The sequence below is a fragment of the Alligator mississippiensis genome, chromosome 1 (assembly GCF_030867095.1).
Source record: "Alligator mississippiensis isolate rAllMis1 chromosome 1, rAllMis1, whole genome shotgun sequence".
Lineage (NCBI taxonomy): Eukaryota > Metazoa > Chordata > Crocodylia > Alligatoridae > Alligator > Alligator mississippiensis.
In genome coordinates this window covers 368,537,943-368,560,662 of record NC_081824.1, presented here as the reverse complement: position 1 = coordinate 368,560,662, position 22,720 = coordinate 368,537,943, and the positions used below count along the sequence as shown (strand labels likewise).

At 44.4% G+C, this 22,720-nt stretch overlaps 1 protein-coding gene across 1 annotated transcript in view; it reads right to left on the bottom strand.

The window, feature by feature from the left end:
• The window catches only part of DCT (dopachrome tautomerase), a 78,989-nt gene that overhangs the window by 8,757 nt on the left and 47,512 nt on the right, over window positions 1–22,720 (bottom strand). The window contains exons 4-7 of the mRNA XM_006270182.3: window positions 18,278–18,378; window positions 15,910–16,076; window positions 5,155–5,334; window positions 4,904–5,039 (exon numbers count right to left, since the gene is read on the bottom strand). Coding sequence (XP_006270244.1) covers window positions 4,904–5,039; window positions 5,155–5,334; window positions 15,910–16,076; window positions 18,278–18,378 — 584 coding nt within the window. The remainder of the gene's footprint in view (window positions 1–4,903; window positions 5,040–5,154; window positions 5,335–15,909; window positions 16,077–18,277; window positions 18,379–22,720) is intronic.

The window sequence follows — 22,720 nt, the reverse complement described above, 5'->3', positions numbered from 1 at the left end:
ACACAAATTATTAATTTCTTTAAGATTAGTTAGCTTACAGCAGTGGTTCTGAACCTTTTTCAGTCTACGTACCCCTTGGTCTCAGAGTGAGATTTCCCGTACCCCCTAGGAGCAACATTTCCAGTGTGAGGTTGAGGCATGGAGCAGGAATAGGATATCTGGTTTCCACGCACATGCACGTTTTATGGCAGTAGAACCCCAGCAATTTGTCAAGACTTTTTTTAGGCCCTTTGACCTGTGTTAGACAATGCATGAAATATATCTCATGTACCCCCTGATGAGGCTTCATGTACCCCCTGGGGGTACATGTACCCCCAGTTCAGAACCACTGGCTTAGAGGATTGTTTTGTCCCTGGCAGCTTTTGGGTGATCTGAATAGGGATAGGGTTGATATTAAGACATTTGGTAACAAGGTGGTAACTTGCTCCTTCAGATGCAACTCTTGTTATATTTATCTGTGCTTTTGTCACCTCAAGGTTTGGATTACTGTAATGGGCTCTACATAAGGCCACCCACTCAGCTGGTTACACCAATGCAGAATGCAGCTATTCACTCATTAAACAGTACTTAATGATGAAAAGTCATTAAGCCAATGTTCCATAGACTACACTGCCTGACACATAGTTCCCTAGTGAAGTTTAAAAGGTTGGTTTGAGTTTAACAAAACTGTAGGTAGTTTAGGACCCAAATACCTTAGAGACAGCTTCTTATGAAGGTGCCATTATTATAATCAGGGAAGACACATGAGCCCTAAACTCAAAGGCTTAGAAGGACAGGAAAGGTGGCAGAACATTTTCTAGTAAGGTTGATTCTTGAATATATTCTTTAACACCTCATCTATTTTCTTAAGCTTTCACAGTGAGTTTAATGAAGGAAAACAGGACAGGAGGAAGTTTATAAATTGTATTTTGTATACTTTTAAGTATCTGAGAAAATGGCCAGAGATTCAAAATAGGTTCTCTTCTTCATGTTTAAGAAAAATCAACTTAAGCTGACTTAGACTATGGCTGTGTTGTAAATGTGCCAGGTACTATCTAAACATAAAGAAGCACACAGTGCCTGCTTCAAGGAACATCCTGGCTTTTCACTATTTTGGATCATGTTATGAGCAATGTAAGGCTAAAGATGACATTCAAATACCACAGTAAGATTGAACTATCTTTGTATAAATATCTTTGATTATATATTTAAGTGTCCAGGGAGATAGATCTCTAGACTTTGCTTCTGTGGACACATTTAAAATGCTGATTTTGGAAATGGGTATGAGAAGTCATTCTGGTTTGCAAGATCAGGATCTAGCTATTCTAGACTCTTGCCTCCCTTCTAGCACCTTAACATGAATGGTAAACTGGATTGAACTGGACTCCAGTACTTCCACGTGATAACATGTTAGTTTCACTGCAGTACATATCGTCTCTGAATTTGATTGCATCTTTATTTCCAGCAACTTGCTGTTTGTACCCTAGAATGCTTGTTAGAGAATATTATACTCAAGCCCATTTCATACACTTATTGCATACCAAAATGGTAGTAAGCTTCCCCACTACTGAACTGTTCACTGTACTCTTCAAAATATTTGGCCCACAAACTACTCCATGGAAAATACCCTACAAAATAAATACAATGACCAAACAGAGGTAAGGTGTTATCCGTCCCCTGGTTTCCCCGCCCCCCCCCCCCCCCCCCCCCCCGTTACGCCTCAGCTCTGTATTCTTGGGCAACCCTGGCACAGGATGCAGTCTGTCTGACTCACAAAGGACTCCCCCCCCCCCCACCTAAACGAAACTGATTAAGATGCAGTGAGAGACGCACCTAAAACTCTCCAGATAAGGGTGATAAGAGTGAACAACTGCCCTCGGTCTCATTTGCATCTGAGATGGAACCAGATGACCATTCATTTACATGAGAGATGGAAAACAGAAAGCCTGAAGCAGAGACTGCAGTGAATTCTGGGACCAGAGAAGCAGGAGAGCGCTGCATGATGGGGAATCTGTGCTTCCAATGTTAATTAACCCATGTTCACACACACCCAGCTCAGCATTTATCAGACCAGTTCTAATCTGGATTTGCTAAGGACTTTTCTCCCCCCAGACACACACACACAGCTCTAAGTTTAATAGGCATCTCGGGCCGTACATTCCCCGGTCCCACTATGGGAGGCCTATTTAAACTTGATTGACTAAAACTCGGTTGCCGGGTTAGGGAATGCTGAGGCAAGAGACCGAGTCTGAGGGGGTACGGGCAACATTTGAACAATGGTTAAGGGTTCATCACAGCATCCAGCCTGCTGGAGCCCTAATCCCAGGTGTTGTCGTATCTTTCCCGAGACAACTGGTGGGAGTCCTCTCCACAAAAGGTTATGAGCACCCCAATAATTGCTTTAAGTCTGTTAAAAGACTATAGTAAAATCTGGAAAAGTCATGCTAAGCTGAGGCTTGTGCACAACAAGTAAAAATCCAAAATCCTGATACTGCAAGCTATCTATTGTTCCTGAAGAAACCATGAGATATCCCATCAGGATATCTGCCATCCATAGGAATCTCAAGCTGGCTCCCAAGTATTTGGGTTACTCCCTAATCTTAAGTGTTTCCTGATTATCAATCAGTTTCCTGAGATGGTCCAAACCAGATAACCCCTTGTCAATAAAAAAGACAATGATTTACACTACTGAGGGTGCTTCAAAGCAGCTGAACTGAGGGTATAAAAATCTGTAAGTGTGTGTGCTTAAAAAAAGAGAAAGAGAAAGAAAAAGAAGAAGCAGGAGGAAAGAGGGAGAAAGAAGAAGAAGAAAACTCCTGTGCTGACACCATCCCCTGTTGTTCTTGGGATGCTGGAAGAACAGATCGTCTCTCTCTTCAAGGATTGTGCTACGGACTGTGCCTGTCAGCTTTGCAGCCTGGGTACTGTGGACTCGGTGAGATTCCCAGCGTTCTCTCTTCTTTCTAGGCATAAACTTCTGAACCTGACCTGTATCAGTTAAGCTTGAGCTAAGTTTCCCCAAATACTTAGTGAAACCAGGGTAGTATTGTCATTGTTTGTGTTTGTTTTTCTTTTGCATGTCTATTACTAGTACTATTATACATTTCATATGCTTAGCAATAAATAACTTTTATAGGCAAACTGGAAGTAATTGGGTATATTTTTCCTTCTCTGCTTCTTTTTCCTCCTGTGCTCTGCAGCAACGCTTCTTTTACCTATGCTAAAGATCCCTGTGAAGCCTAAATTATTGTGGGGTCTGCTCATCAAGAGGCCAAAGATTGGGACGTGCTGAGTTTGAAACACATAAGGGGATCAGCTTGTACAGGCTGATTGACCCAGTTTGACTCAGACGTGCCCTTGTGAACTGAATGCTGGCCCATGAGGGTGTCAGCTGGACACCCAGCCGGATTCAGAGGGATTCTGTTTACCTGTGTGCTTGTGTTTGACTGCATTTTATTGTTGCTCTTATGAACTGATTCTTGGCATATGAGGGTGTCAGTCTGTCCATGCTGATCAGCCCGGCCAGATCAGGCGTGTCACGTTAATTTGTGTGTGTTTGTGTGTATGACTGATTTGGTGACTGGAGGAACCCAGTCCCATTGAGATTGAGTCCTGCAAGATAGCTCCACTGGGGGTGAGGGCTTGCAGAAGGGAGAAATACAGCTCCATATAGTAACACAAGCAGCACATTGACAGAATCACCAAGACCCTAGAAACTATCCCTAATAAATGAGCACACCCCAAAGTAATGGGCAAATTTGGTAACACCCCCACCTTTCCTTTTTTTTTTTCCTTTTTTCTTATTTAAAAAAAAACTGTTTGCCAGCAGGCATCTTATTTCAGCATGCATCTGAACTACTGATTGCAGCTCATTAATGACCTCCAGTCATGAGAAAGCTAGATTTGTCTTCAAAGAGGCTTAAGAATCAGAAAGGTGCCACACTGAAGGATACAAAAGCTCTGAAGGAAATAAATGAGAGTGCTACTACCTGATTATTTGAGATAATACCTACAATAATGGAGTACAAGCTTACAATAAGGCTAAGGAAGAAAAGAATACAGGTGGAATTTCTTTATCCAATAATTATGGTTTAATCTACAAAAGCAAGTAGACTTTAGCAAGTGTCTATGAGAAAGGAAAATGTATAGCAGGCTCAGCTAACTATATTAAACTTTGTTCACTGCTGTTTGCTATCTTCCAGTTTACTAAATTATATGACTACCCTTCCCTTAGGCCTCAGAAAGTTAGATGTCCTCATGAGCAATCAAATAAGCTATTGACTCAGACTAAATCATTTCACTACTGCAGGCCTGCAAAGCCCTGCTGGGGCATTGAGGCACATTCATTTACAATCACTGTAGGAAAGGGGTGTCAAAGATATGGCCCCCAGTGCTGGCCATGGGTCTTGGAATTGATCCAAAGGCAGCATGTGGGACACACCAGATGGCCCACACATGCCATGCATGGCACCCACTCAAGCTTATGCTCTGGAGCAGCAGAGCAGCCACTGCATGCAGCATAGCCCTGCAGCAGCTCCATGAACCTTACCACAGACCCTGGGGTCCAGGCCAGACCCCTGGGGAACCCAGCTTGATTCCTCCTCCTACCAATGACTGCTGTTTGAGTGTGATGATCCAATCAGTTATATAGCCACCTTTACAGCACTTTCATCTAGTCCACATTCCTTAGCTTGTTGATAAGAATGTCATAGTGTCAGATGCCTTGCTAGAAACAAGATAAATTACATCTACTGTTTTCCCCACATGCCACATGTGGAAACCACTCCAGCCACTCCAGAACACTGAATCAGCATACAGGGCCAATCTGTGGGTCCAATCCAGCCCACAGACCAGCCCCCATGCCTCTCCTTCAGTGCATGGGGCCAGATGGGTTTGACACCCCTGCATTAGAAAAATGACTTACCACAAAAATTGGATCATTGGCTGCTGCATGAGGGAGAGCACTGGTTCCATTCAAGAAAGAGTGAACCAGGTTATGAAGGCTCATCACTGGAGAGACAAAAGTTCCATCTGGGTTTTCAAACCCTTCCAGGGCATTCCTGTGTTTAGGATAAAACAACATGAAGTAACCATCTATTGACCAACTCTACCTACAAACACGTAAATAATAACCTTTTCCTGGGCAAAACAAGCTTCAGAAATCAGAGCACAAACCTGAAGCTGAAATTGGAATTCCGGAAAAATGGCGGACTATCAAACTCTTGGAGTGAAAGACAGTTCCGAATATCTTCCATGGTAGGCAGCTGCTCATTCAACCTTCCTCGTGGGTTCCTTCTCAGTAGCCCTTCATTAGTCCCATTACACAGAGTAACCAGACGATTGTAGTCATCCAAGCTTAGAATAAAATGAAGGTTGTATAGAACAGTTAGAGAACAGGTAGAGAAAGTAAACAGAAGCCGTCCACTGTGGCCCCACTTGAAGCCAGGGAGACTGATCCTACCAACGCTGGTGTGTATTAGGCATATGAACAGTCTCAGTTGTCTTAAGAGGTTCCATATAAAGAAAATGTTCTGGCCATTCATTGGGAACTGGAATCATCAGCCTGTTTTGAACTTAAATAGCTTCAAACCAGCTCCAGGTTTTAGATTTCTGTCTCAAAATGGGGTTTGATACATATGCTACCAAGCATGTCTTTAACAGTGATATATTAAATTTGGGCTAATTTTATGGTGATACTTTCTCTGAGGAAATTGTACTCCCACAGCTGACACACAGCCTAGATGCCTGGAGAACAGCAATGATTCTGAATCAAGTCTGAGCAGCTCTTCTGGTCTCCCTTCTTCCCCAGGCATAGGATCATAGGAAAGTAGGGCTAAAAGAGACTTCACAAGCCCCCTGTTCAAGGCAGGATCATTTCCAACTAAACTATCTCAACCAAGTGTCTGTTCAACCACTTCTTGAAAAACTCCAAGGACGAAGATTCCACAATTTCTCTAAGTAGCCACTTCCAATGCCTGATCACCCTCATAGTCATTGCTCCTAGTCCTGTCCCCTATAGCCGCAGAGAAAAACCCATCTCCAGTCTCTGTGTAATTTGAAGATTGTTATCAAATTCCACCACCCCCCCCTCAGCTTTCTCTTTTCCTGACTAAAATAACCAACGTTTTTTCAATCCTTCCTCATAAGTCTTGCTTCCCAGGCCCCTCATCATTTCTGTTGCTCTCCCTTGGATTCTCTCCAATCTGTCCACATCCTTCTCAATGCGTGGGGTTCAAAACTGGACACAGTATTCCAAGTGAGGACTCACCAGTGCTGAATAGAGCTAAAGAATTACTTCTCTCAAGTTGTAAAAGACAATTGTTAATACCACCCAGTATGCTGTCGGCCACTTTTGAAACAAGAGCACACAGTTGGTTCATAGTCAGCTTATGGTCGACTGTAACCCCCAGGTCCTAATCTTCAGTACTGCAGCCTAACCAGTCATTCTCCAGTCTGTATTTGTGCATGCAATTACTCCATGACATGTGCAGGACTTTGCATTTGTCCTCACTGATTGATTGTGAGCCATTTCTCCAGTCTATACAGGTCATTCTGGATGCTAGCCTCCAAAATGTCTGCAACTCCACCCAACTTGTTGTTATCTGCAAATTTGCTAAGTGTGTACTTGATCCCTTCAATCAAATCATTACAGAAAATATTAATACTGAATCCAGGACAGAGTCCTTGGGAGCCCAGATCGATACCTCCTCCTACTGAGGACCAGGGATCCTGCTTTTCTCTGCTAAAAAAAAATCCCAAAATTTTTTATATAAAAAACCCAAAATCCACATTTATCCATATATATATTAGTGGTGTTTCATTTTAATCATGGAAAAATGTGGATTTTTGGGTTATTTTTTTATATCCAAAAATTTCAGAATTTTTTTTATCACAGAAAATGGGGATCCCTCCCGATGACTGCTGGTTGAGCATGATGATCCAATTAGTTATACAGCCACTTTACCGCACTGTCACCTAGTCTGCATTCCCTAGCTTGTTAATGAGAATGTCCCAGTTTCAGAAGCCCCACTAAAATCAAAGCATATCACATTCACTACTTTCCCCATATCCACAGAACCTATTACCTTATGGTAGAAGGAAATCATGTTAGTCAGGCATGTCTTGCTGTTAGTGAATCCAGGCTAGAGCTTCCTGATCACCTGTTCTTCTCTAGGTGCTTCACAATAGATTCCTTGAGGACCTGCTCTATGATCTTTCCAGGTACTGAGGTCAGGTTGACTGGCCTGATGCTCCTTCTTTCCTTTCTTAAAGATGGATACAATATTTGCCCTTTTCCAGTCATCTGGGACCTCACCTGACCTCCACCCATTCTCAAAGAGGATAACCAATGGGTCTGAAATTACTTCAGTCAATTTCTTCAGTACCCAATGGTGCATCCCATCCAGCCCTGCTGTCTTGAAAGCATCTAATCCCTATTTGTTTCTTCTATTACTCTAGGATGTTGTCTTCTTCCCAAATTTTACTGCCAACTGCACTTATCATCTGATCGCTGTCCCTATTTGTGTAGGCTAAAGTAAAATATACATTAAATACTTCAAACTTCTCTGTATAATCCATAACTAGATTGCCTTTTCTATTTCATAAGGGACCTACTGTTTCTCTGGTCTTCCTCTAACTTTTGTCCATTTATTGTGCAAAAATTTGTCACAGGCATATGAACTATGCTTCCCAAGGGATGGAGACAAAAGTCCAGAGGCAAGTGAAGAGTCAAGGGATTTGGTAAAAATGTATTAAGGGGGAAGCAACAGCAGAAGCCTTATCAATGTTTTCAGGGAAAAGATAAGACAATCAGTTAGATGCCTTATACCAATGTGAAAAGCATAGGTAACAAACAGGAAGCATTGGAGGTCTAATACAAGCACAGAATTATAATATAATTGGGATTTACAGAGATATGGTGAGATAGTTCATAGACTGGAGTACCTCACTGATGGGTATAGCTTGCTTGGGAAGGATACACAGGGGAAGAAAAGGAAAAGGTGCTGCTCTATATAGAAAGGTGATGTATACATGTTTTAAGGTGCAGTACAAAGTAGAAGGGAGGCCTATTGAAAGCCTCTGGGTAAAGCTCAGAGGGGACAACAGCATGTTATGGGGGATATTATGGTGGGTATCTGCTACAGGCCTCCAAACCAGGAAGAGGAGGCCTTCTTTAAACCACTGATGGAAGCTTTCAAATCTGAGGACTTGGTTTTCGTGGGCCACTTTAATTATTGGGGAATCTTTTGGGGAAACACAGCAGTGCATAGGCAATCCCGTAAATTCTTGGAATGTGTTGGGGAAAACTTTTAACTGATATAGATGATAGACAGTCCAAGTAGAAGGTAAGCTCTTCTTGACTCGCTACTTAAACAGGGAGAAATTGATTGAGAATGTGAAGGTGAAAGGTAATTTCAGTGACAATGACCATGAAATAATAAAGTTCACAGTCCTAAGGGGAGGAAGGAAGGAGGACTACAGAAAAGCTTAAAATTGATTTTAACAAACTCAGGAAACTGGTGGGCAGGATCCCCTGGGAGAAAAGTCTGAGGAGGGAAGGAGTCCAGGAAAGCTGGCTGTATTTCAAGGAGGCCCTTTTAAGGGCACAGGAGCAAGCTATCTTGATCCAACAAAAGCATGGGAAGTGCAATAAAAACCTAGCCTGGCTAGACAGGAATTTCTTCAGTGAGTTAAAACTCAAAAAGGAATAATATAAAACTCTTAACTTAACCATAGCATTAGGGAAAAGTATAAGAAAATCACACAAGGAGAAAATTAAGGTGGCTAAAGCATGTTTTGAAATGCAACTTTTTATATTAAAGTTTGAAATGTAACTGGTAAGAGACATACAAGGCAATAAAAAGGGATTCTGCAAATATGTCAAAAGTAAGAGGAAGACCAGAGAAATAACAGATCCATTATGTTCAAAAGCAAGTGAAACTGTATTCCCATAGATAATTGGAGTAAAAAATAGAAAGAACAATCATTCCCCTCCTGTAATATAGGTGAAGACAACGTTTAGAAAAATATCAGTTTTTCAAGGTAAAAATTCTCTATTCCTCATCAGGGTAGCAGCCATACAAAAAAAGCAAAAGTTTTAAAATTGATGACTAAAGTTAGAATTTTAAGTAGATATTTAGGCACCTACATAAGTGCTTCTGAGTTTTCAAAAGCGCTCATTTTCTAGCAGCTCCTATTCAAAAACTAGCAGCTCCTATTCAAAAACTTGATTGATATATGAGTATTATAATTGTATGTGTTATTTAAATGTTCAATTACATCCCAAAGCTCCAGTCCTAAAGATGCCACAGTTGAGGACATACCCATACATGGCCATTTGCCAGATCAGTACCTTTATTTATAAGATGTTAATTCAGTTTCATTTTAAAGGGTGGCATCTACATGAGAAACTGACTGAGTAGTAGCTCATTACTACTGTGCAGTAGTATCACATGGCAGGAAGCATGACACGATACTACTGCACAGTAGTAACAAGCTACTGTGCAGTCAGCGTCACCTAAAAGCTGTCCAGTGATGCTACTCTGCAGTAACTCCAGTTACTGCTCAGTCATTTAGTACTTGTTTATACTAAGTATACAAGTACTAGATGACTGTGCAGTAATGACTTCACAGTCAGCGTCTCATGTTGATGTGGTCAAGAAGTGTGTAGATCTGGGGAAAAATTTAGATCTCTTTGAAGTAAAGGCCCTAACTCAGGTGTAAAGGCCCTAAGTACAATACAGCTAGCATCTCACCATTGGTGTTTTCTAGTATCACTGAAAGATCAAAGATGTTGGGCCCAAATGCTGAAGCAGGCACACGTGTGCGGTAGCACACATGTGCCTTCAGCTCCCCCCAACCACACCACACTGGATCTGCCTCTGCCAAGCAAGGAATTACCACAGAGGTAGGTGGGGCTGGGGGGGTGGAGCATGAAGTAAGGGGCCGGCTGTAGGGGATCCAGAAGAGTTTTTCCACCCTCTGGTCCCCATATAGTTGTACTGGGAGGGAGCCATGCTCCCGAGCTGCAAGAATAGACCATGCAAACAGGCATACTCTTCTAGGGTGTGCCGGAGTTTGCATGGGAGTTTACACAGGACGGCACACAGGAGGGGCCTGAACTCTAGGCATTGGTGGCCTCGGACAGAGACTTTGGACAAGCAGAAGTGAAGGAGTCTTTCAGTGGTGATAAGTACATGGCTAGCAGCCAGGCGAACAGCCAGGAACCCTTCCCCTGTGATGCCCCCCACCTGGGGCTCCTTTGAGGCCTCCACCCACACAGAGCCCTTGGGGTGTTATCATCACCCTGGCCCCATGTCTTCAGGGGTTGCCTGGAGAGGCCCCTATGGCCTTGGGGGTGAGGGAGAAACAGGAGTCCCATCACCGGTCCCTCATGTGCCCAGCTTAAGGCCCTAAAGGGGCAGGTGAGGGAACTCCAGGCAGAGGTTAGCAGCCTGCAGGGGATCAGGGCTGCAGGGGATGAGATTGATGGGTATTTTCATTTTCTCCAGGACCACACACCTAGTGGGGTGACAACATGGGAAGGACCCAATGCAGATGTATGGAAGATGGTCACCTCCAGAGCCAGAGATTACACTGCTGGGACAACTTCCCCAGTGCAGCTGGAGAACAGATACGAGGCCCTGGCATCACTGGAGGAGAGTGCAACAGAGGGAGCCACATCCACAACCTCCACCATGCACACTGAGGGGACAGTCAGACAGCTGGAGGAAAAGATGCTAAGTTATCATGGTGGGAGACCCCCTCCTGAGAGGAATGGAGGGAGTCATCTGTTGCCTGGATCCCATGGTACAGGAGGTATGCTGCCTGCCTGGAGCCTGGATTTGAGACATCACTGCAAGAATTACTGACCTCATCTGGCCCTCCAACTAATATCCCATGGTCCTCATCCATGTGGGTACAAATGATGCAGCCAGAAGTATTCCGGGCCATATCATGAGTGACTACAAGGTTCTGGGGGCCAGGCTTAGGAGATCAGGGGTGCAGGTAGTCTTCTCATTGATCCTCCCAGTCAGCGGTCATGGCAAGCATCAAGACAACTGTATTAGAGAAATCATCTTGCAGCTCCAGGGTTGGTGCCATCCTGTGGGTTTTGGCTTCTTCAACCATGATCTGCACTTCTATGAAAGAGGCATGCTGGGATGTGATGGTCTTCATCTCTCTTCGAAAGGTAAGAGTCTGTTCTCTTACACATTGTCTGATCTCCTACATAGGGCTTTAAACTAAGTTCATTTGGGGATGGGGATGCAGAAGACAGAGATAATCTAGGATCAATGAACCACGAGCCATGCACTAGTCCACATAAGTACTTTGGGGCCCAATAGACATCAGGACAGGGGGGTACCAAGGGCACATATCGAGGGGCTAAAGTGTCTCTATACCACTGCTAAGAGCATGGGAAACAAGCAGGAGGAGCTCACACTCCTGCTTGCAAAAAAGACTTCGACCTGGTTGGATTAATTGAAACCTGGTGGGACCCTACCCATGACTGGGGAGTAGGCATTGAGGGCTATAGGCTGTACAGACACAACAGAGTGGGGAAAAAGTTGGGGGGAGACATTGCTCTCTATGTTACAGAACAATACACGTCCCCTATAATCAATATGGGATCAGAAGAGGGACAAACTGAGGTACTGTAGGTCAGAATACAAGGAGGTCAGGGGGAAAGGGACTTGGTAGTGGGGAGCTATTACAGACTGCCATACCAGGAGGATGAGCTAGACCTGAAATTCTCAAGGCAGTCCTCAGAGACAGTACACTAAAGGGACATGCTTGTCATGGGTAACCTAAACTACCCCAACATCTGCTGGGAGCAGCAGCCAGCTAGATCTGACCATTCATGTAGGTTCTTAACCTGCATACAGGGCCTTCACCTAACACAGGAGGTATATGGTCCCACTAGGGGAAATGCTTTTCTGGACTCGAAGTTTGCTACAAAGGATGACCTGGTGGGAGATCCGCAGATACAGGGTAAGATAGAGGTTAGTGACCACCAGTTGTTAGAATTCACTATCTGGCAAAAAGTGGGAAAGGTAACCGTTAGGACAGAAGTGCTAGACTTCAAAAAGGCTAACTTCAATGAGCTCAGAAGATTAGTAAACAAGGCACTGAAGGACAAGAGCATTGGTGAGATGGGAGTCCAGGAAGGGTGGTCATTAGGGCTGTGTGAAATTTCACCAGCTGTTTAGATTCAACACTGTTTCAACTCATTTCAAGCTCAAAACAGTGATATTGAATTGAAATGAAGGGCTTCGAAACAGCCTTGAAACAAAACAAGGCTAGTTGAAATGTTTCAAAAGTTTCAAAATGTTTGGAGTTTCAAAGCAGCCAGCAGAGAGGTGGTGAGAGACAGGGGAGAACCAGGGCAGCTCTCCCAACACCAGCCAGGAGTGCAGCTCTGGCTGTCCCCATCCCCTGTTGCTGGGCTGTGGGAAGGTGATAACAGTGAAGGGGAAGGGAACTGAGCCCGGGCTCAGTTCCCATCCCCAGCGCTAGATCGGGCCTGATCTAATGCTGGCAATGGGAAGTCAGCCCAGCTTGCCCGCCCCCAGCCCACCCCCAGCCTCCAGCCCGATCTAGCGTTGGCGATGGGAAGCCAGCCCAGCTGGGCTGAATTCCCTCCCCCAGCCTGATCTTCAAAACAGCATCAAAACAGCCTCACTGTTTTGACAAAGCAAGACAGAACAGCTGTTTCAAATTGAAAAGAAATTCAAAATAGAATGCTCTTCCGTTGAAACCTCAAAACTCAAGGCGAAACAGAACGGTGCCATCTCGCACAGTCCTAGTGGTCATTCCTCAAGGGAACAATCCTTCAAGCACAGAAAGGGACAATCCCATTGCACATAAAAGGGGGCAAAAGGGCCAAGAAACCCTCTTGACTGAATAGGGAAATACAGGAAAGCCTAGGGATGAAAAAAGAGGCATGCAGACTGTGAAAGGAGGGGGTAGCTACCAAGGAGGAGTATACCTACTTGGCTCACACTTGCAGGGAGTCAGTTAGAAAGGCCAAAGCAGCAATGGAACTCAGGCTGGCAACAAAAATTAAAGACAACAGAAAGTCCTTCTTTAGGTATACAGGGAGCAAAAAGAAGGCTTATGGTAACATAGGACCCCTACAGGACAGACTAGGGCAATTGGTGACAGATAAGAGGGACAAATCTGAGCTCTTCAATGAGTTTTTTGCTTCTGTATTCCTGAACACAGATCAAGACAACTCTCCCAATAGGACTATAGACAGACACAGGAGGGACACAAACCCACCAACGGTTAGCACCATCCTAGTCAAGGGACATTTGGAGGGGATGGATGCTTTTAAGTCTGCAGGCCAAGATGATCTTCATCCAAGGGCACTGAAGGAATTGTACAGTGTCATAGCAGAACCACTGGCATGACTGTTTCAGCACTCATGGCACTCAAGACAGGTCCCACAACACTGGAAAAGGGCCAACATGGTCACTACTTTCAAGGAGGGGAGGAAGGAGGATCCAAGTAACTATAGGCCTGTTAGTCTCACCTCTATCCTTGGGAAAACCTTTGAAACAATTATTAAGGATTACATTTCTGGGAGTCCAGCAGGAAAAATAATGCTGAAGGGCAACCAGCACAGGTTCATAGCAGGTAGATTCTGTCTGACTAATCTTGTTTCTTTTTACGACCGGGTCACAAAATGCTTATATGCAGGAGTCAAGGTTAATGTCATTTACTTGGATTTTAAAAAGGCCTTCGATATGGTATCTCATCCCATTCTCATAAATAAACTAAGTGGCTGTCACATAGATGATTACACAGTCATGTGGGTGATGAATTGGCTTAAAGGACACACCCAGAGAGTGGTGGTAGATGGGTCAGTATCAATCTGGAAAGATGTGGGCAGTAGGGTCCCCCAGGGTTCAGTCCTTGGACCGGTGCTGTTCAATACCTTCATCAGTGTCTTGAATGAGGCCATGGAAAGCACTCTGTCCAAATTCATGGAAAATACCAAATTATGGGGCAAAGTAAACACACTAGTGGGCAGGAAATGGATTCAGGTGGATTTGGACAAGTTGAAAAAGTAGGCAGAACAGAATAGGATGCAGTTTAACAAAGATAAGTGCAAAGTACTGCACTTAGGAAGAAGGAATCTCCAGCACACTTACAGACTGGGAGATGACTTCCTAAGCAGCACAGGATCTCAGGGTCATAGTCAACTCCAAGATGAACATGAGTCATCATGTTGTGACAAAGTGATCACTAAAACTAACTGCACTCTATACATCACTAACTGCACTCTATACATCAGCAGGTGTATCACGAACACATCTCGGAAGGTGATACTTCCCCTCTATGCGGCTTTGGTAAAGCCGCATCTGGTGTACTGTGTTCAGTTTTGGTCACCACACTTCAAGAGGGATGTGGAAAAACTTGAGAGGGTCCAGAGGAGGGCTATTTGGATGATTAGGGGCCTGCAGGTCCTATGAGGAGGGCTACTTGGATGATTAGGGGCCTGCAGGTCTCCGATGAGGAGAGATTGAGGGACCTGGATCTCTTCAGCCTCTGCAATAGAAGGCTGAGAGGGGATCTAGTGGCTGTCTACATATTTGTCAGGGGGGAACAGCAAGGAATAGAAGATGCTCTGTTTACCAGGGCACCCCTTGGAGTTACTATAAACAACTGCCACAAACTGAAAGAGAGCAGATTTAGATTAGACACCAGGAAGAATGTCTTTATGGTAAAGGTTACCAGAATCTGGAATGGGCTTCCAGGGGAGGTGGTGCTCTCCCCTACCTTAGAGGTCTTTAAGAGGAGACTGGACAAACACCTGCCCGGGGTCACCTGACCCCACCACTCTTTTCTTGCCTAGGGCAGGGGGTCAGACTCGATGATCTACTAAGGATCCTTCTGACCCTAAACATCTATGAAATCTATGTTTCTAAAACAAAACTTTCAAGGGCAGTTGAGTGACAAATGGAAGTACCATCCTAATATTTCTGCTCTAACAAGTGAGCCTCTAGTATGTCAAGCACTTATAATATCAGTTAGTCTTAAAATGACCATGTTAAGAAAAAAAACTGTATCCAAAAAATCAATTTATAAAGCAAACTTGCAGAATACATGTGGAGAAATCTTTCATGGAATCCATGTACTCAGCCTCACAATTTTTAGAAGGGAATATAAGCTCTTTGTCTCACATTTTGCAAAAATTGGGGGGAAAAGTAGTTAAAGGGCATGTGTAGACGAAATGGAGGCCCCAAATTGAAGCGGTGAGTTTTTAAACCCACCACTTCAATTTAAGGTGAAGTAAACCCCATGTCATGCACACACCCCACACTTGCCTCCCTCTCTGGCAGCGGGGAGAGTAGGGCAAGCTGCCAGTGGGTGGAGTGGTCCCTGGGCTGGAGTGGGGAGTGGTGCTTCCCTCCATGGGAGTGACAGCCACCCACAGGCGGCCCCCACCCATAGGCACCCGACTCGGGTGGTCCCAGTGAGCACCGCAGCCGCAGAGGGAAGCAGGCAGGCTCCCTCTGGGGGTGGGAGAAAATCAGGCTCGCCGCTTTTCTTGGGCAGAGCCTGCCTTCCCAGGATGCTGCCAGGCTGCCTGCAGGGCTTCCTGCAGAGCCATGGAGCTGCACAGAGCCCGGTGCTTCACTCTGCAGCTGTAGGGGCAACAAACTATAACTGCTCAGAGGAGTTTTAGTTTGCTGTGCCCCAAGTCATTTAAGGCACGTTATGCCAGCAAATTTCCTACAGCAGCTGGAATTAAGACGCAATATGCCACTGAGACATGCAAACACTAACACCATTAAAGCAGTGCAAATGTATTTAGCCTGCTTTAAAGTGTCATGCACAGACGCCTCTCATTTTGTCTACACACAGATACTGTTGATTAATGGGTGAAATCTGTGGTGGGGAAGGGGTTAGATGTTCTCTTACCTGTTGCATACTATCTCCCAGCGCGAGAATCTTGAATTCTGACTTATTAGGCTTGGATCGTCTGGTCTTGATGCTCCAAAAAGCTGATCTGTACACACATCACACACATTTCTACCTGTGGCAAAATTCCAGTAAGGCAGTGCAAAGGACTCATTGCCAGTCAGTTGCTATAATAAAAAGAAACTTATTAGCACTTATTAACTTATTATTATATCATGTTTTATAAAGTGAGAGAGAGATTACTGAAACCTACTTGATTGTTTCTTCTATATTTTTTATAGCTGAAACCAGTCTACAGATTTACCAGAATATTATTTCAACTTCACTCAGGATATTAGGCCATTGGTGCCAAGTCTATCAAGGTTGATAGTGCTCTTAAGTAATTACTGTAACATTTGATGGTATCACCTGGTAAGTAGCTTCTAAGTTCCAAGTTCTACTGAGAGCATTAAAAACTCAAAAAATGACAATTCTATATTCCTAGGAGTCTCAGGAGAGGGAGAGAGACTGTACAGAGAATAAGCCAGCATGTTGAGTGAACTAACCTGAGTTAAACCAAGACTGAACTACCTCTTCACCCCTTGTGAATGAACAAACATCCTTAACATTTCACTGTATAAGAATTTACTCTATCCCAGATATCAGGAACACCTTGACAGGCTGGATACCTTCAAGTCAGCCAGCCCTGATGGGTTACACCCAAGGGTACTCAGGGAACTGGCAAGCATCATAGCTCAGCCCCTGGCACAGATCTTTGAGAGCTCTTGGTGCTCTGGTGAAGTGCCTGATGATTGGAAGAAGGCAAATGTGGTGCCTATCTTCAAGAAAGGGAGGAAAGTAGGTCCAACAAACTATAGGCCCATCAGCCTGACTTCTATCCTGGGGAAGGTCTTGGAAAAGATTATCAAAGAGGCCATCCTTAACAGACTAGCTGAAGGCAATATCCTGAGGGATACCCAGCATGGGTTTGTTGCGAGTAGGTCTTGCTTGACCAATCTCATTTCCTTTTATGACCAGGTGACTTATCACCTGGACAAGGGGGAAGAGATCGATGTTGTATATCTTGACTTTCAAAAGCCTTCGATCTGGTATCCCACAACCACCTCTTGGCTAAACTGGCTAACTGCAGCCTCGACCTCACCACAATCCGCTGGCTGGGGAATTGGCTCTGCAATAGGATCCAGAGGGTGGTGGTCAATGGGAGCCAATTGTCTTGGTGCACTGTGACCAGTGAGGTCCCCCAAGGCTCTGTCCTAGGGCCTATACTATTTAACATCTTCATCAATGATGTGGACATTGGTGTCAGAAGCGGACTGGCCAAGTTTCCCGACGACACCAAACTCTGGAGTAAAGCATCCACACCTGAGGACAGGAGGGTGATCCAGGCAGATCTTGACAGGCTCATGAAATGGGAGGATGAGAACCTGATGGTATTTAACACTGAAAAATGCAAGGTTCTCCACCTTGGGAGGAAAAACCTGCAGCATCCTTATAGGCTTGGCAGCGCCACGCTGGTTAGCACTACAGATGAAAGGGACTTGGGGGTCATGATTGACTACAAGATGAACATGAGCCTTCAATGTGATGCTGCGGCTAATAAAGTGAGCAAAACACTGGCTTGCATCCATAGATGCTTCTCAAGCAAATCCCAGGATGTCATTCTCCTGTTGTACTCAGTCTTGGTGAGGCCACAGCTGGAGTACTGCATCCAGTTTTGGGCTCCACAATTCAAAAAGGATGTGGAGAAGCTTGAGAGAGTGCAGAGGAGAGCCACATGCATGATCAGAGGTCAGGAAAACAGGCCTTATGATGAGAGGCTGAGAGCCATGGGGCTATTCAGCCTGAAAGAGCGCAGGCTCAGGGGTGATCTGGTAACCACCTATAAGTTTATCAGGGGTGCTCATCAGGATCTGGGGGAACGTCTGTTCACCAGAGCGCCCCAAGGGACGACAAGATCGAACGGTCACAAACTCCGCCGTGACCAATTCAGGCTGGACATAAGAAAGAATTTCTTCACTGTATGAGCCCCCAAGATCTGGAATAGACTGCCACCAGATGCAGTTCAGGCACCCACTTTGAACACCTTCAAGACACATTTGGATGCTTATCTTGCTGGGATCCTATGATCCCTGCTGACTTCCTGCCCCTGGGTCAGGGGGCTGGACTTGATGATCCTCTGGGGTCACTTCCAGCCCGAATGTCTATGAAATCTATGAAATCTATTATTAGTCTATTAAATCTACCAGGTTACTCCAAAGAAATCTGGGATGATGCAACAGAGCTTTGTTGTAAAATGGAAAAGCCAGAGTATTAAGAGATATATGAGCATCTTTGAAAGATACCAAGACAGGCTGTTTGAAGATCTTACCTGAAGATCTCTTTCTAGCAGCAGCAAGTGATACCTATGCCAGGTAACAAAAGCAGGCCCTTGATGTGAGAAGTCTATAGCAGTGAATGGACGGCCAGGCCCTAGAACCAGAAGGCACAATCAGAACTTCATGTCAACTTGAAATTAGACAGAACACTTCACAGAATTACATTCCCAGTTTGAAGCTTGATTCCAAAACAAACCTCACAATTTGCACTATTGGAAACAGATTCCAGCAGAAATTGTTGGATGGGCAACTCTTAATTTAGAAATTGCTGAAAATAGTCTTCAAAATTCAAAGTCAGATTTTTTTTTACTTTTAAAAGAAACTAAAATTTGAATTAATTTCTTTCACTTATCTTCATTTTTTCAGAAATCCCACCTATTATCTAATATGTATGGTCTCCCTATGTATTCAATGAAAAAAATACAATACTTCTGTGAGAAAAAATGAATATGTCCCATAATCAGATGCCAATTTTAAAGATAATTTCTCTTACCACATTTTTGTAAAGCTGCATCTATTATATCTGATCAGTTTTTATTTTTATTTTTCTCCCACCCTGACTGGCACAGCAGAATTGAAGGAGACAGCCAAAGTGACAATAGCTGATTGCACTATTTGGCAAGAAGGTACACTATGGAAAAGGGAGAGAAATTTGGTAGGTTTTTTCCTCCCTTTCATTAGGAGAAACTATAGAAAGCTAATGACCTTGCCACTGCTTCCATTAGCAGTCTCTTGACAGATTCAGGAACAAAGCTGCCCACGCAATTTCAGCATCCCTCAGTGGATGCAGTTTTACCAAAAAAAAAAGATTCCCCCAGCCCCAATTAAGAGATGTGTATATGTTGCTATCAAACAGTTCTGGGATATCTATCTCAGCCTATACATTCACCAGGCTGCTGTGTTTGGGTCCAAATACACCAGACCCATGTGTTTTTAGCTTCCCCAGTTCCAATACATGCCAACAATTTCTCTGGTTCCAGCCTCTCTGGCACACTTCCTTCGTACAAACTCTCAGCTTCCCTTTCATGGAAACGGGACCCTGTGGCTCATGCCCCCTACAGCTGGTACTGATACCAAAATACTCCAGGACCTTTTCGTAATGCCAGTATTGTGTGCATTTTACAGCTTACCTCCTTAGGGACATGAAGTAGCTGAAACAGAGGGGCACACAGCTTGTAATGGGTTCCAAAACATAATGGGCCAGAGCCTATTCCATGTACTGGGCATCTAAATGGACTTAGATACCAATGTACAATTCTATTCCACTTTGCTTGAGTCCCTGAAAATATATTAATGCATCTACTTTTGTAATTCATCAGCTTCTGACCCTTAAGACTGAGTCATATAAAAGCTGGAAGGAAGAGGAGGACCCACACTTTCTGCATTACCTGTTTTTCAGGGACTCAAGCAGGTTGGAGTTGATGCCTAATAACCTCAAGCAGGGTGGAGGTTAGGTACCTAATAAATAAAATAGAATCTGGCCCTTCTAATTCTATATTAGGTGGTTTAAGCAATAAACAGATTTAGAAAAACTAATAAATATACCTGCCTTAGTTTGCTACTATTCTAGGGGGTGTTTTAATGAAATATACAGTAGCCTATTTTACTGCACATTAAATCATCACATAATAAACCATTAAATGACACTAATGCGCAGTGAAATAGGCTACTGCACATTAAGCGTCACCTAAAAGTCATCCGAAATTATTACTGCACATTAAGGCAGCCTAATGTGCATTTGTTTAGTACCTCATATTGGAGGTACTAAATTTAATGCACATTGGGAAAAGCACCTTAATGCACATGTAGGTGCACCCTAAAATGCTCTTTGGGTTTAGGTCAGTGTCTTCTTTGGAGACTAGATCCTCCTGCACACAGCTTCTCCTCTAGAGTCTCTAGTATCTGTCTTTCTAAGCAGCCAGCTTCCTTCTGTTCTGTCCTAGCTCATATTTCTGCTCTCTCTCCCTCCCGACCCCTCACTACAGAACCTGTACAAAAGCCTCTTTAATAGCCTACAATTCCCTTTGTCAAGTGCTCCCAGATCAGCCACATCAGGTGACAGAGGTTCCCTATCAGATGACCCATTTCTTAGTTAGTTCAGCCTTGAAAACCAGCTTGCCCTGGGGAGCAACCATCTCTTTATCCTAGAATTTAACAGACAATCACAGTTGAACCAAGCTAAGCACTGGCCCTGTGCCAGGTGTGAGAATTTCCTTTTAGCTTAAAAAGTTAAAAGGCAAAAGTTGGCAGAGACGACAAACAGGCTCTCCAATTCAAATGGAGTTTGAGAGCTAAAAAAATACGTGCCTAGAGAGTCCCAGCACCAAACAGATTTAGGAAGTTACACATAGATTATTCAGCTTGCCACAGGAGCCTGTTGTTCAAGACAGCACATTCCTTTCTTCCAAAAATAAAATCTCTTGTATGTGGCTATTTATTTTTAAAAGAGGCCAGCTCTCCTTTGCTCAGGGACTGCCCTACTAGTATTGCCTCCTAATCCCATCTAGTGAGCATGGTGGACCATGATTCTGATCTCTGTGGGTACTTAAAGACATTTGAGGAGGTTAAATTGAGTTCAAAATGGTCATCTGATCTAAGGTAAGTCAGGATGGGATGGCTAGCAGAGGGGCTGGGAGAGGATCAGGGCAAGCCGAGTCTGTGGGGGAATCAGAAGCGTTAAACAGAGTCTATGGGGGGGATCAGTGAGGGAAGTGGAGTCTGCAGGGAGGACTGGGGGATTGCGGGGCTAGTGGGATCCATGAAGGGGGTTGATGAGAACTGGGAGGGTTTGGCAGGATTGGGGGGGCAAGTGGGGTCTGTTGGGTGTGGGGTGGGAGGATCGGGAGCACTAGTAGATTCTACAGATTCCGGCATGGTAGCATCCAGGAGGAAAGGGGGGCTAGCAGGGTCCACAGGAGGTGCTGAGGGGAATAGGGGGGTTCCCCTTTCCCCCCTTCCCAGGGGCAGGGGTTATTTAACTGCCCCCCTAGGCAAACCTACTCCCCCCAATCCTGCCTGCCCCTCCCCCCATCCTCATTTACTTCAATCAGCTCCAGGCACCTGTGTTGCTGGTAAAACTGGCACTGGGAGTGGCTTGTAGGATGGGGCACTTGGCAGGCCTGGGGGAGGCTGACTGGTTGGCCAGGAGGGAAGTTGTAATTCTGGAGGAGTGGTGAGGAGCTGAGAGGCTAAAAATAACCCAGTACCAGGGGCTACACTGGGAACTGTACAGAACTTGAATTAGATTAGTCTCTCTGGACTCAGCCTAAGTTAGACTACTTCTGAGATGCAGTTAACTTAGATTGGGTTAGCCATTTTTAGACTGATCTAACCTTCCTGAACTTCTGTACAGTTCATACTTAAATCCTGAGTTAAGTCAACCTAAGTGTAAAGTCTGCACCTGGACAATCTAAGTTAAATCAGGTGGCCATTTTTAATATGATCTAACCTTACCATAACCTCCCTGAACATCTGTACCTAGCCTATATAACCTCCACCCCTTCTATTGAAGCTGGCCCCAGTGGGGCCAAAAGGCATGTTGGCCAAAAGGTCTATTGCTCAGTGGGATAGTCACTGCCCCCAGAGAGAGGGGCCTTACTGGACCTGGTGCCTGCTCCTGTCCCTCTGTCAATTGTATATAATGTCTATAAAATACCAAATGCAAAAAAAAACATTGAGGACAGGAGCAGAAGCCAGGCACACTCCTGCCCAGGCTAATGTTAGCCAGATAAGAGCCATTTACTTACCTTAAAGGGATTTGGATTTAGGCCCAGCTGTTTGATGCAATGACAATGCCCAGAAGTGATATTTCCCAGAATGTATAAACCATATAGCATCCCTTCATTAGAGTTACAGCACATATAACAGGCAATTCTCTCCCTGATCCCAGAAAAGAATAGCTTGCCCATCCAGCCAGACCACGCTAATCTAGCCACAGCATAGCTGTTGTGAGACTTACCTCATTTCTAGCTGGCAGATACAAACATATCCAACTGACACAGAAGGTACTTCTGAAGATGGTAACAGATTCAGAAATGCTGTTTATGCATTTTATATAACAACTGTAATGCAAAATGCATAAGCAGTCCCAAAGCAGAGGCAAAAAACTAGCATTTTCCTGTGCTAGTCATACAACCTCTTGCTTGCTGTTCTTCTGGTCCCATGATTAATGTATTCCTTTCTACACAACGGTGCAGCTTCAACAGGATGAAATCTCCATCCAACCTGGCTCCTAACCTGGTGGTTAGGGCTCTCCCCCAGGAGTCAGGAGATGTGGGTCTGAATCCCAAAGGAAGTGTATAATAAAACAAAACAAAAAAACTGCACCCAGATCTCCTGAGCCCTCAGTTAGAACCATAACAATGAGACCATCCTTACTTCTGTGATTTGAACACTTTTAATCATACTTACCTTTTTGTCAATAGTTACACTTCTAC